The sequence below is a fragment of the Scyliorhinus torazame genome, chromosome 12, assembly GCF_047496885.1.
Source record: "Scyliorhinus torazame isolate Kashiwa2021f chromosome 12, sScyTor2.1, whole genome shotgun sequence".
In the NCBI taxonomy this organism is placed as follows: Eukaryota; Metazoa; Chordata; class Chondrichthyes; order Carcharhiniformes; family Scyliorhinidae; genus Scyliorhinus; species Scyliorhinus torazame.
In genome coordinates, this window is record NC_092718.1 from 200700014 (window position 1) to 200713015 (window position 13002).

A 13002-nucleotide genomic window follows, 5' to 3' on the forward strand; every position below is an offset into this window, starting at 1 on the left:
CCGCTGCCGGCCTTCTTCCAGTCCTTGAGCTGGATCTATCTAGCCCCGGGTCCAGCACCGTATTGAAGTCCCCTCCTAAAATCAAATTTCCTGCCTCCAGGTCCGGAATACGCCCCAGCATCCGTCTCATGAACCCCGCATCGTCCCAATTTGGGGCATACACATTAACCAACACGACCTCCATTCCCTCCAGCCTACCACTCACCATTACATATCTACCTCCACTATCTGCTACGATGTTCTTTGCTTCAAATGCTACCCATTTCCCCACTAAAATGGCGTCCAGTCCTGAGTGGAATACCTGTCCCACCCATCCTTTCCTTAGCCTAACTTGGTCCGCCACCTTTAGGTGGGTCTCTTGGAGCATAACCACGTCTGCCCTTAGTCCTTTCAAATGCGCGAGCGCTCGGGCCCTTTTTATCGGCCCATTCAGGCCTCTCACGTTCCACGTGATCAGCCTCACTGGGGGGCTACCTGCCCCCCTCCCGTGTCGACTAGCCATTACCTTCTCTAGGCCAGTCCCATATCCCGCCTCCGCGCTCCCCCTCGCTCCCCCAGCGTCGCATTCCGCCCCCGACCACCTTCTCTTTAGCCATTTCCTTTTGGATTTCCGCAGCAGCAACCCAGTTGTCCCCTTCCCGCCCCCCCCCCCCCCCCCCCCCCGCTAGATCCCTATCTAGCTTGATTGCTCCCCCCATATCACTTCCGTAAGTCAGCTGACTTCAACTGACCCCGGCTACTCCTGCTCGCTCCTCGGCCCCCCCGGTGTGAGGGAACTCCCATCCGCCTTGCGCCTGTTTTCCCGCCTTATTCTTTCTGGCGCGGGAACATCCCTTTACCTGTCCCGCCTCTTATGGCGCAGCTCCCTTTCCCCTCCCCCTCTCCTTCCCCATTCTCTGACTATGTCCCGCCTCTCCCCCCTCACCGGCGCCCACATTTCCCCAGTGTCCCCTCCCCTTCCCTGTTTACTTCTCGCTTAGCTTTCACCATCCTTTTGTGCAAAACCTCTTTGGCTCGGTTGAAGCTCGCCCTCCTTCTCGCCACCTCCGCACTCCAATCCTGGTAGATCCTTACCACCGCATTCTCCCATCTGCTACTCCGCACCTTTTTGGCCCATCTCAGGACCTCTTCTCTGTCCTTAAGGCAGTAGAATCGCACGATTATCGCCCTCGGTGGTTCTCCCGCTTTTGGTCTTCTCGCCGGGATCCGATTTGCCCACTCCACCTCCATGGGGCCCGCAGGGGCCTCAGCACCCATCAGTGAGCTCAGCATCTTACTTGCGTACGCTCCACAGTCCACTCCTCCCACACCCTCCGGGAGACCTAGTATCCTAAGGTTCTTCCTTCGCGCTCCATTTTCAAGGGCCTCAATCCTGTCAGCACACTTTTTATGAAGTGCCTCGTGCGTCTGAGTCTTGACCGCCAGGCCCAGGACCTCGTCCTCAATACCTGACACCTTCTGCTCCACCACGCGAAGTTCCGTTCCTGGGTCTTTAAAGTCTCCTTAAGCCCCTCAATTGCCTGTAACAACGGGGTCATTACCTCCTTCTTCAGCAGGTCCACGCACCATCTCACCACCTCGTCCTGCTCAGGCCCCCATGTCACCTGTGGTTTCTCCGCCGCCATTTTGTTTCACTCCCTCTCTCTCTCTCTCTCTCTGATCTTCTGGCTGCAGATTCTTTGGGCTGCAGCCGCCGCCGCCGGTTTTTCCCTCCGTCTTTCGGGGGGGGGGCTCCCTTCCCTCGCGCCTCGCACCAGGTTTTACGGCCGTCCAAGTCCCCGTTGGGGCTCTTAAAAGAGCCCGAAGTTCTGTCGGAGCTGGAGCCGCCGAAACGTGCGGCTAGCTCATCCCTGCCGCAACCGGAAGTCGAAGATCTTACATTTATATAGAACCTTTAACATTATAAAACATATCAAGGCGCTTCGCTGGAGAGTTATAAAGCCAATTTAGACTCTCTAAGGCAGGTGGCGAACAGCTTGGTCTAAGGGGTAGTAGGTTTTAAGGAGCAGCTTAAAAGAGGGAGAGGTAGTGATAGAGAGGTCTAGGGAAAATCCCTGAGCTTAGGGCATGGGCAGCTGGACGCACTCCCACCAGTGGTGGAGTGATTAACATCACGGATGCTCAAGAGGCCAGAAGCACAGAAATCCTGAAACAAACATCTGTCTAAACACCTAGTCTCGCCAAATCCAAAAACCTCCTCGAAAACCTCTCTCCTTGAATCCAGTTTTGGTCAGCACCCGAATTGTCCAGCTTTTATTGTATGAGCATCTGGCTCCATTTATTATGTTAATGGTGCTATATCGTTACCAGATATTATTGATGACAATGTTGAAGTGTTCCAGAAAAGTAATCTTACTGTGTAGGCTTTACTTTTGCTGCTTAGGATCTTCGAGATACCAAAGTCACCGATCTTCACTATCATTTGATACTTATCGAGCAGGATATTTTGTGTTTTCAGATCTCGGTGCAGGATAAGTTTGTTGTGCACATGATGGAGGGCCAAAAGGATCTGTACGAAGAAGTGCAAGATGGTCTCTTCATCCAGCAGGGAATTACGCTTCTGGATATACTCAGCTAATGTGCCTCCTGAAATCAAAAGATTCACAGCGAATTCAAAATAGAAGTAAAAATGTGCATTGTCCGAGTTACTGACAATAACTCTGACACCAAGACCCTCAAAGTCTTAGGATGGTTATCAAAGCAACTTTTAAAAATATCAGTTATGTTTGCATCTACGCTACAAATTTAGAAGTTGCAGTGTTGGTTACTACTCCACACCGCAAAGTTGTAGAACGTGAGCTGAGGCTCTCTATCTAACTCTGAAGTAAAGTGAGATTCCTTCCTCCCCAGAATCATAAACTGTTTTGCTTCGGTGTTGGGTCAGTCCTCTGGCCTGGATTTAGAGCATGGTTATATCCTCACGATAATCTTGTTGCTACGTGAAACTGCTTTGCACCGATACAGTGGCTGCACTGCCAATATAACATCAATCGCTTCCCTTCCCCATCTACCCCTTTAGTAACTCTTGAATTTGGTATTTTTCCTTCAACAACCCATCTGTGATCTTTCAGTTTCAAGTACAATATACTTCATCCGACCATATACGATTGCATTGTGCAATGAGTCAGGATTTCGATCTCCTATTCTAACTCTTTCAAAATGCAGGCTGCAGTAGATTCAAACACGAGAGATAAAAGGCAGTGTATCAATCCACTGCATCCACCCAGTCTGACTGACTTCAAGTGTTTAATTACAGGTCAGGTCGGTACTGTAATTGAGCACAGTATATTATTTAGCAAGTGCGCAGCACTCTTAATATCCCTGAGCTGGTCACTGTGATCATCAGTTACTGATTAAAAGCAGCTATTGTCCTCCTTTTCAAAACCAATATGATACCCAATTCCAGTAAAAGGTTACAGACAAACATTAACTCTGTTTTTCTCTCTCCACAGGGTGGCACGGTGGTTAACACTGCTACCTCACAACGCCAGGGACCCAGGTGCAATTCCGGCCTTGGTTGGCTGTGTGAAGTTTCTCCTCGTGTCTGCGTGGGTTTCCTCCGGGTGCTCCAGTTTCCTCCCACAGTCCAAAGATGTGCAGGTTAGGTGAACTGGCCATGCTGAATTGCCCCGTAGTGTCCAAAGACGAGGTGGGGTTACGGGGAGAGGGTGGGGTATTGGGCCTAGGTAGGGTGATCTTTCGGAGGGTCGGTGCAGACTCGATGGACCGAATGGCCTCTTTCTGCACTGTGGAGACTCTATGATGCCAGATCTGTTGAGTATTTCTAGCATTTTCTCCTTTTGTTTTAGATTTCCAGTGTCCACAGTAAATTGCTTTTGAACAAATTCAATTAAGGTGGGCTGAGTTCTAAGTCTTCCAACGTGTTTTCTTTTTCATTGTTAGTCTGTCCAAGCTTTAACCAGGACATCAGAATGAGAAAATTGTAAACCTCGATCAGATCCCCTCTCATCCGTATAAACTCCGAGTATTAGCCCAAACTGTTTAATCTCTCCTCATTTGTCAACCCTTTCAACCCCAGAAGCAATCTGATAAACCTCCTCTGAACTGCCTCCAATACTACATCCTTCCTCAAATAAGGAGACCAAAACTGGACACAATACTCCAGATGTGGTCTCACCAACACCCTAAACAATTGCAACAACGTTTCTCTACTTTTCTACTCCAGTCCTTTTGCAATAAACACTAATATTCCACTTGCCTTTTTAATTACATGCTGTACCTGCATACCGACTTTCTGCGATTCATAACCAGATCCCCCTTCCCAGTCGCATTTTGAATCTGCTTTCCATTTACATAATTTGCCTTTCTATTTGTTCAGCCAAAATGGATAACCTCACACTTATCCACATTAAACTCCATCGGCCAAACTTTGGCCCAATGCCATAGCCTATCTATATCCGCCAGTAAAATCTTTATCCCCTCTTCACTGCCTGCTTTCCCACCTATTTTACTATCGTCCGCAAATTTTGCTTTGCTTGCAGATCATTTATATAGATTGTAAACGATTTGAGGTTGGAGGACTGACCCCTGCGACACCCCGCTAGTTATAGTTCACCAGCCAGAGAGGGATACATTTATCCCAACCCTCTGCTTTTTGTCAGTCAGCCAATCCTCAATCCAGTCTAATATTCTACCCCCAAACACCTTCTGGATCAGCCTTTTGGGCGGCACCTTGTCAAACGCCTTCTGGAAGTCCAGATAGACCACATCCACAAGTTCCCCATTATGCACCTCGCCGGTTACGTCCTCAAAGAACTCAAGTTTGTCAAGCATTAACTTACCCTTCATAAACCATGCTGACAATGGTGGATTGAGCTTTGTCTTTCCAAGTGTTCAGTCATCTCCTCCTTAATTATTGATTTCAGCAACTTCCCCACCACAGAGGTCAAGCCAATCGGTCAATAGTTTCCTACATTTTGTCTTTCTCTCATTTTGAATAGGGACGTCATATTAGCGTGTTCCAATCCACCAGGACTCTTCCAGAATCCAGGGAATGCTGAAATATCATAAATCCTCATGATTGAACCAAACAGCAGAAAAAGCTCAAAGGGCTCCTGTTTAAATACTTTTAAAAATAAATTTAGAGTACCCAATTCAGTTTTTCCAGTTAAGGGGCAATTTAGCGTGGCCAATCCACCTACCCTGCACATCTTTTGGGTTGTGGGGGGCGAAACCCACGCAGACACGGGGAGAATGTGCAAACTCCACACGGACAGTAACCCTGAGCCGGGATCGAACCTGGGACCTCGGCACCGTGATGCAGCTGTGCTAACCACTGAGCCACTGTGTTGCTCTCCTGTTCCAATACTTGGCCATTATCTGATCAAGTCTGTTAGTGGGCCAGTCTAATACAACTAAAGCTGATACAGATGTGTAAAAATACTACTCAATATTAGTTTCACCCGCTCAATCCTTATGTACCTGGTGCATATTCCATGGCTATCATCAGTGCCTTGTCCTCCAGGAAGTTTTCATAGTACTCAATTATGTTTGGGTGGTTGAGGAGCTTAAGTACTTGGCATTCATTCTGAGCCGCCAGTCTCTCATCTTTCGTCATCTGCTCCACAGGGATCTGTTTGAGGATCACCAGCTTTTGGTCAACTTTCCGCAAACACAGGTGGACAATGCTGTGTGGAGATATAAATGGACAGTGTGCACACAGGTAAATACAGTGTGCCGCTTGCTCTCCCCAAAAATCACAGCCACCAACATTAATGAACCAGGAGTGACCAAGTGTTTCGGCTTTGCGGACACCATTGTGCCTGACCAGCCACACAGCAGCCAAAGCTGCTGTGTGGGGCTGGTTTAGCACAGGGCTAAATCGCTGGCTTTGAAAGCAGACCAAAGCAGGCCAGCAGCACAGTTCAATTCCCGTAACAGCCTCCCCGAACAGGCGCCGGAATGTGGCGACTAGGGGCTTTTCACAGTGACTTAATTGAAACCTCTGCTGAGTGGATTTCCCCAGTCACAATGTTAATTTAAATCAATTCCCAAATCAAGGGGATCTCCTGGCATTTAGAAACAGTGATGTCATCAAACAGCCAACCACACTGCAGTAATCTCAGACAGAGGGCATCACGGTGGCACAGCGGTTAGCACTGCTGTCTCACGGCACCAAGGACCCGGGCTCGATCTCGGTCCCGGGTCACTGTCCGTGTGGAGTTTGCACATTCTCCCCTTGTCTGCGTGGGTCGCACCCCACAACTGAAAGATGTGTAGGGTGGGTGGATTGTACTTTAGAAGTAATCCATCATTGTGCTGTGTTTTGAGACATCCAGAGGTTGTAAAATGTGCTCTTTGAAGTCAAAATGTAATCCCATGTCATCCTGGGCTCATGAGAGCTGATACTGTACCAGAACTAAGAACTGTCTCTGGAACGTCTTGAGTCCCCTTTCAGGAAGTCTACTTCAATTTTTTTATATGGACTTGCAGTCACATAACCAGACTTAAGTGACCTGGCGCAGTACAATCCCAAAAGTAGGGTACTGTTCTCTTCTGATCGCGACTATAATAAAAATATAACCCAATGCTGAATATTTAAAAGCATAACTTTTCAGCAAATTATATCAACACAAAATTGATTTTGTTATTCACCTAGGTCAGCTGATCAATAGCGTGTGAAAAGGCATACTCTACCCCCAAACACCTTCTGGATCAGCCTTACAACACGCATTCTTGAGAATTTTCGTAAAGGAAAACTATTAGAAAATTGCTAGCGTCGACCAAGAAAACATCAAAAACAAAAACAGAACGTAACGCAAAACCTCAGCGTGTTAGACAGTGTCTGTGAAGAGAAGTGACAAGTTAACATTTCACGTATAACCTTTCTTCAGAACTGACAAATATCGTTCTCTATATTACTGACAATGCAAAGTCAAGTCATACTTGGTGATTCTCTGACTATTATACATAAAGTGATTGCTACTTCTTAGAACAGGAGGTCCACACCTAAAAAAAACGCAAAGTACTAGAAGAAACTAGTGCTAGGGGACTGTTGCTAACTTTTGGTTGGCTCTTAATTCGTAATTTGCTCTGTTTGTTTAACCTTTGCTCTAGAGTCGCCAGGTATCTTTGTGATACCGCCACGAGGCTCAAGTTCAAGTAATGATCAATAACTCAACACACCAATTGGTAAGATTCACATCAAAACACATTTATTATACACAGTAAATCACTACTCATGCATAAACTCTACTTTCTAGGCTATTCCTATCACGAAAAGGCCGATACGTAGCTTCGGAATTGGCCCACCAGGTCAGGCGAACAAATGGCCTTTCGTTCAGGTCCTGAGTCTGCAGGATTCAAAAGCTGGTATGGACTGGTAGCTAGGAGCGCCTATCTCGTAGCGAGCGTTAACTTGAGACTTACTTAGTTGGCGGCAGCGAGGCAGGTCATTGTCAAGGGTTGGTTCAAGTTGTTGAGTGACCCTGCCAAAGAAGGACGATTTGAACTTGGGGACTCTACTTTATAGTCCCCAGGGGCTTCCCGCCCTTCGGGGCGGACCCCGTACCTGGTTCCAAGTGATTGGACTGCGTCCCGATCACTTGGATCGATTTCTCCAATTCTGGAGTTGTTCCCTGATCGTTGGGCGGTCCCTAAATGTCCGTTGGCCTTCCTTTGTCTTGGCTCCTGCTGGCGCCGAGGAGTCTGGCTTGGCTTTATTCACCTTAACTGATGCCATTGTGCCTTGGAATCGCTTATTACTATGCAGATGACTGCTGTATTACTATGCAGATGGCTGCTGGTTTCAGTGCTGTCTGGTTGTTTTGCAGGTTTCAATATACATGTTTTCTGCACTTGCTAGTCTTTGCCTATGTTGGCTGAATTTCCCTTCAGCCTTTGCGGTTCTCCATTTTAAGTCGGGAAGTGGCCAACTCAGGTGGCTACGGGACACAGTTTAAGATGGAGATGAGATGAATTTTTTTCTCTGAAGGTCATTAGTCTGTGGAATTTTCTTCTCTAGGAGCAGAGGCTAGGTCAGTGAACATATTAAAGGCAGACTTAGACAGATCTTTGATTGGCAAGGGAGTCCAGGATTATGGGAAACAGAAAGCGGAGTTCAGATCACAACCAGATCAGTCATGATCTAATTGAATGGTAGAGCAAACTCGAAGGGACAAATGGTCTACTCCTGCTCCTAAGTCCTATGTTCCGACAGGAAACATACAACAAGCCCACAATATTCAAAGGAGAAGGGTCAGCAATTTAAAGGTGCGACCTGCACCATCCGAAAGATTAACCGGTCTTTCTCTTTTAGGCCTTGACTGATTTGCTGTGCAATTTCCAACATGTTATTTCAGTTTTCCATCTTTGCTTTACGCCTTCCCTCAACATCTCCATGCTCGGTTAGTAGCCTCCGAGTCACAAGGTTCTGAATTCAGGTCCCACTTCAAGGCTTGCACATAAAAGTCAAGTCTGATACTCCAGCATAGTTCTGAGGGAGTGCTGCACCCGCAAAGGTATTTGGAGCGAGGGCGGCATGTGGCGCAGCGGATAGCACTGGGACTGCGGCGCTGAGGACCCGGGTTTGAATCCCGGCCTTGGGTCGCTGTCCGTGTGGAGTTTGCACATTCTCCCCATGTCTGCGTGGGTTTCACCCCCACAACCCAAAAGATGTGCAGGTTAGGTGGATTGGCCATGCTAAATTGCCCCTTAATTGGAAAAAAAAAAATTGGGTACTCTAAATTTATTAATAAAAAGGTATTTGGAGAGAAATGTGAAATGTCGGGAAGGTCGCGGAGCTATTAGTCACGTTGGTCGCGTGGCATCCTGACCACAGGAGAATCACCAAATGGCCGCTACCATCTTTTACATTGAAAATGGCAGCTGCTACCACCTTTTATAAATGAGGCTGTGTAGCGTCTTCCGGCCCGAAGCAGCAGCAGAGAGAAGGGCTGCACAAGTGGATAGCACTGTGGCTTCACAGCGCCAGGGTCCCAGGTTCGATTCCCCGCTGGGTCACTGTCTGTGCGGAGTCTGCACGTTCTCCCCGTGTCTGCGTGGGGTTCCTCCAGGTACTCCGGTTTCCTCCCACAGTCCAGAGACATGCAGGTTAGGTGGATTGGCCATGATAAATTGCCCTTGGTGACCAAAAAAGTTAGGATGGGTCATTCGGTTATGGGGATAGGGTGGAAGTGAAGGCTTAAGTGGGTCGGTGCAGACTCGATGGGCCGAATAGCCTCCTTCTGCACTGTATGTTCTATGATCTAAGGTCAAATGCCCAGCACGTTCACCTGATGTCAAGTTTGTGCTTTTGTTGCTAAATTATGGAGCAGAGTTACTTCTATTTTCCAGCTAAGGGCAAGAGGTCTGTGAAGATGGATCACTTTCTTAAAAGTATGAGACCGCCAGAGACTTAATTAGGCAGTGTACCTACTGGACAGGATCTCACAACAGTGTCTGCTGGAAGGAGCTGCTCGGGGGAGTCCAGGGCAGAACTCTGTTCAGAACTCCAGAGCCTCTGGTTACCTGCCTACAAAGAAGAAACTTAACTCAGGAACAAAGGAATATAAAGATGATTTCTTTATGGTTTTGTCAATTATGCCAATGCAAAGAAGGATGCAAAGCCCATGTGTGTTATATGCAGGAATGTACTGGTAAATGAAAGAGGAAGTTTCAGGTTTTGAAAGAAACGTGGTGGTGAAAAATTCCTTTTGAGGTTGAGACCACAGAGTTTGTTATTAACTTGGAGCTGAATCCAAATTAAAAAACTACACTGCTGTAGCTGACCTGTGATATCACATTTAAAACATGCCAAAAGCCCATGAGGCAGTCAGAATTCTGGAGTAGCATCTCCCAAGGGTATCCACAGCTGAATAAAACAAGCATTTTGTTGTTATTGCCCTTCACAACAACATACATGTGCGAGGTTGGATTTACCATTTTCACAAAGCTGAAGACGGCACAAAGCAACAGGCTGAGGTCAGCACCTGATATGCACATTGCCCTCTCCTTATTTGAACCTGATTCAAGTGAGATTGTGAGGACCAAGCAAGTCCCTTTTCACATTAAAGGTAAGCGAACATGGGTGGGTTGCGAAGGTCGGCCAGCGTGGGTCGTGAAGGTCAGCCGGCATGGGTCCCAAAAGTCAGCCGGTTGCCAAAAGTGGGTCCCGGGAAAAACATTTTTGAAAAGCACTCATGTAAAAGGTCCAACGGCACTATTTAAGAAGAGCAGCAGAGTTCTCTCTAGTGTCCTGGCTAATATTTATCCTTCAACTATTATCATAAAATCAGGTTAGCTGGTTACATTGTTTGTGGGAGCTTCCTGTGTGCAAATTGAGCTTTTCCGTTTCCAACATTACAACAGTGACAACAGGGATTGTAAAAAAAACACTATATAAATGCAAGTCTTTCCGTTTCCTCATTCAGTGAACCTGATAACAGTTCTCCCCACTCACTGGATGTGGTGTGGGCATCACTGCAAGGCCATCATTTATGCACCATCACCCAAACAGCCGCCAGGACGTGGCAGTGAGTTTGTTAGCCCATTTCAGAGGGCAATTAAGAAATAGATGTTGGTAAGAGCAGGCAGAATTCCTTCCCTACAGTGAAGCAGCCTGGTTTTTTTTGACAACATGATAGTTTCATGATCACCATAACTGATTTATTGAATTAAATCAAGTTGGAATACAAATATTGTTTTTATAAAATTAATTTACAAGAACTGGGCATCGTTGGTTCTACCTGCATTTATTGCCCACCGTTGAGGTGGTGGTGTTGTGAGTTGCCTTCTTGAACTGCTGCAGTCCCTGAAGTGTAGGTACACCCACAGTGCTGCTAGGGAGAGAATTCCAGCAATTTGACCCAGGGACAGTGAAGGAACGCTGACATATTTCCAAGTCAGAATGGTGCATGACTTGGAGGAGAACATCCACATGGTGGAGATCCGACATATTAAGTGCCCTTGAACATCTGGATGGTGGCAGTCATGGGTTTGGAAGGTGTTTGCCTAAGGAGCCTTGGCAAGTTGCTGCGGTGCATCTTGTCGAGGTATGTGCCGATGCCACTGCTCAAGGGTGGTGCAGAGAGTGAATGTTTGAGGTGGTGGACGGGTGCCGATCAAGTGCGGCTGCTTTGCCCTGGATGGTGTCGAGCTTCTTGAGCGCCGCCAAAGCTGCCCTCGTCCGGGCCAAGTGGGGAGAGTGTTCCGTCACACTACTGACTGTGTTTTGTAGATGGCGGACAGGCTTGGGGGGGGGGGGGGGGGGGGGGGGTCAAGAGGAGGCGAGTCACTCGCTGCGGGATTCCCTGCCCCTGACCTGCTCAGGTAGCCACAGCATTTATGTTGCAGGCGGGATTCAAAACTCATGCTCCTGAGTCTATGTGGGCAAAGAGTCCAATTAAAAGGTGAGGTAAAGACCCAGATGACCACAGTCTGCTTTCCCCTTTGGGGGGGGGGAGCGGAGACAGCTGACTGATGGTGGTTCAAAATTGGGCAGCTCAGCAGCAACATAACCATTCTCATGTCAAATATCCCCTCTCCCAAATCACCCCCTCCCCTCTCCCAAATCACCCCTCCCAAATCACCCCCTCCCCTCTCCCAAATCACCCCCTCCCCTCTCCCAAATCACCCCTCCCAAATCACCCCCTCCCCTCTCCCAAATCACCCCCTCCCCTCTCCCAAATCACCCCCTCCCCTCTCCCAAATCACCCCCTCCCTTCTCCCAAATCACCCCCTCCCCTCCCCCGCGAACACTGACTGACTTGTTTGTTAACTTTTGGGTCGAGCCGATTTGCAGCAACTCATTAAATGTCCCCGGACAGGGAGGAAACGGGGTGGAAACAGCTCGCTCACCCAAAGGCTCCCCGGCCCACCACCTTCACTTTCTGGTACTTCTCCATATCTCCGTCTCCAAGGAGCTGCCAACAACTTCCCGTACGGGAGCCCGAGGCTTCAAAGCTGCTCGGCGCCTCTTCGCGTTCCGGCCAGCAGCTCCGCGGAGGAAGCAGCGCCCGTCCAGTCCCAGTCCAGCCAAGCTCAGTCCAAGTATAAGGCCAGCACAGCCCAGAATAGCTCAGTCCCAGCCCAGCTCAGTCCAACCCAGCCCAGATCAGCCCCAGTCCAGTCCAGCTCAGTCCCAGCCCACCTCAGCTCAAGCCAAGCCCAACCCAGCACAACTCAGTCCTAGCCCAGTCCCGCCTAGTCCAGTCCAGCCCACCTCAGTTCCAGCCCAGCCCACCTCAGTCCCAGTAAAGCCCAGTCCTAGCCCCAGCCCAGCTAGGTCCCAGCCCAGCTCATCCCAGTCCAGCCCAGCTCAGTCCCAGTCCAGCTCAGTCCCAGTCCAGCCCAGCTCAGTCACAGCCCAGCTGAGTTCCAGTCTAGTCCAGCCCAGCCCCTTCTCGTCCAGTCCAGCCCCAGTTCATCGCAGCAGAGCCCAGCTCAGTTCCAGTCTAGCCCAGTCCAGCCCAGCCCCTTCCAATCTAGTACAGCCCCAGCCCAGTCCCTTGTAATCCAGTCCAGCCCAGTCTAGTCCAGTTCAGTCCAGCCCAGCCCCTCCTAGCCCAGTCCAGCCCCAGCTCAGCCCCTTTTAGTCCAGGCCCGCCTAGCCCAGTCCAGCCGAGGACGCGATACTGAGAGACTGCAACTCCTCCCCAAATGCCTCAATGGCAAAGTCCATTCATCCTCCCCTCCTCTACTTGGCCGCAAACCTTCAACATTTAAATGGGGATTGTTGGGGGGGAGGGGGTTATTGTATGCCCAGAGCAGGCGAACCTCTGGAAAATGTCGACTTGAGACAGATGGGAAGTACCTGATAAGCGGCTCAGTTGTGCCCGAGAGTGAGATGCATATACATCAAAGTCATCTGTTCCCCCCAAGTCTCCCCATGAGTGGGACTTGATGGTCCTGCAGTCCACTGGCTGCCTCCCAGTCTGCCCAGCTGTGCAGTCCGGGGTGCAAGAGAGTCCACAGAACCCATAGAATTCCTACAGCACAAAAGGAGGCCATTCGGCCCGCCAAGTCACCGACCCTTTGAACGAG

General features: G+C 49.0%; 1 protein-coding gene across 7 annotated transcripts in view; it reads right to left on the minus strand.

Annotated features, from left to right (window-relative positions):
- Positions 1 to 13002, minus strand: part of nek8 (NIMA-related kinase 8) — a 110134-nt gene that overhangs the window by 83551 nt on the left and 13581 nt on the right. For 4 of the 7 annotated variants that reach the window (XM_072469659.1, XM_072469653.1, XM_072469652.1 and 1 more), the window contains 2 exons: positions 5443 to 5648; positions 2357 to 2586 (listed from right to left, as the gene is read on the minus strand). In XM_072469659.1, the coding sequence (XP_072325760.1) occupies positions 2357 to 2586; positions 5443 to 5648 (436 nt within the window). Of the gene's footprint in view, positions 1 to 2356; positions 2587 to 4802; positions 5018 to 5442; positions 5649 to 11726; positions 12109 to 13002 lie in introns of those variants that run through there. The other 3 variants (XM_072469655.1, XM_072469657.1, XM_072469658.1) reach the window with 3 other exon arrangements.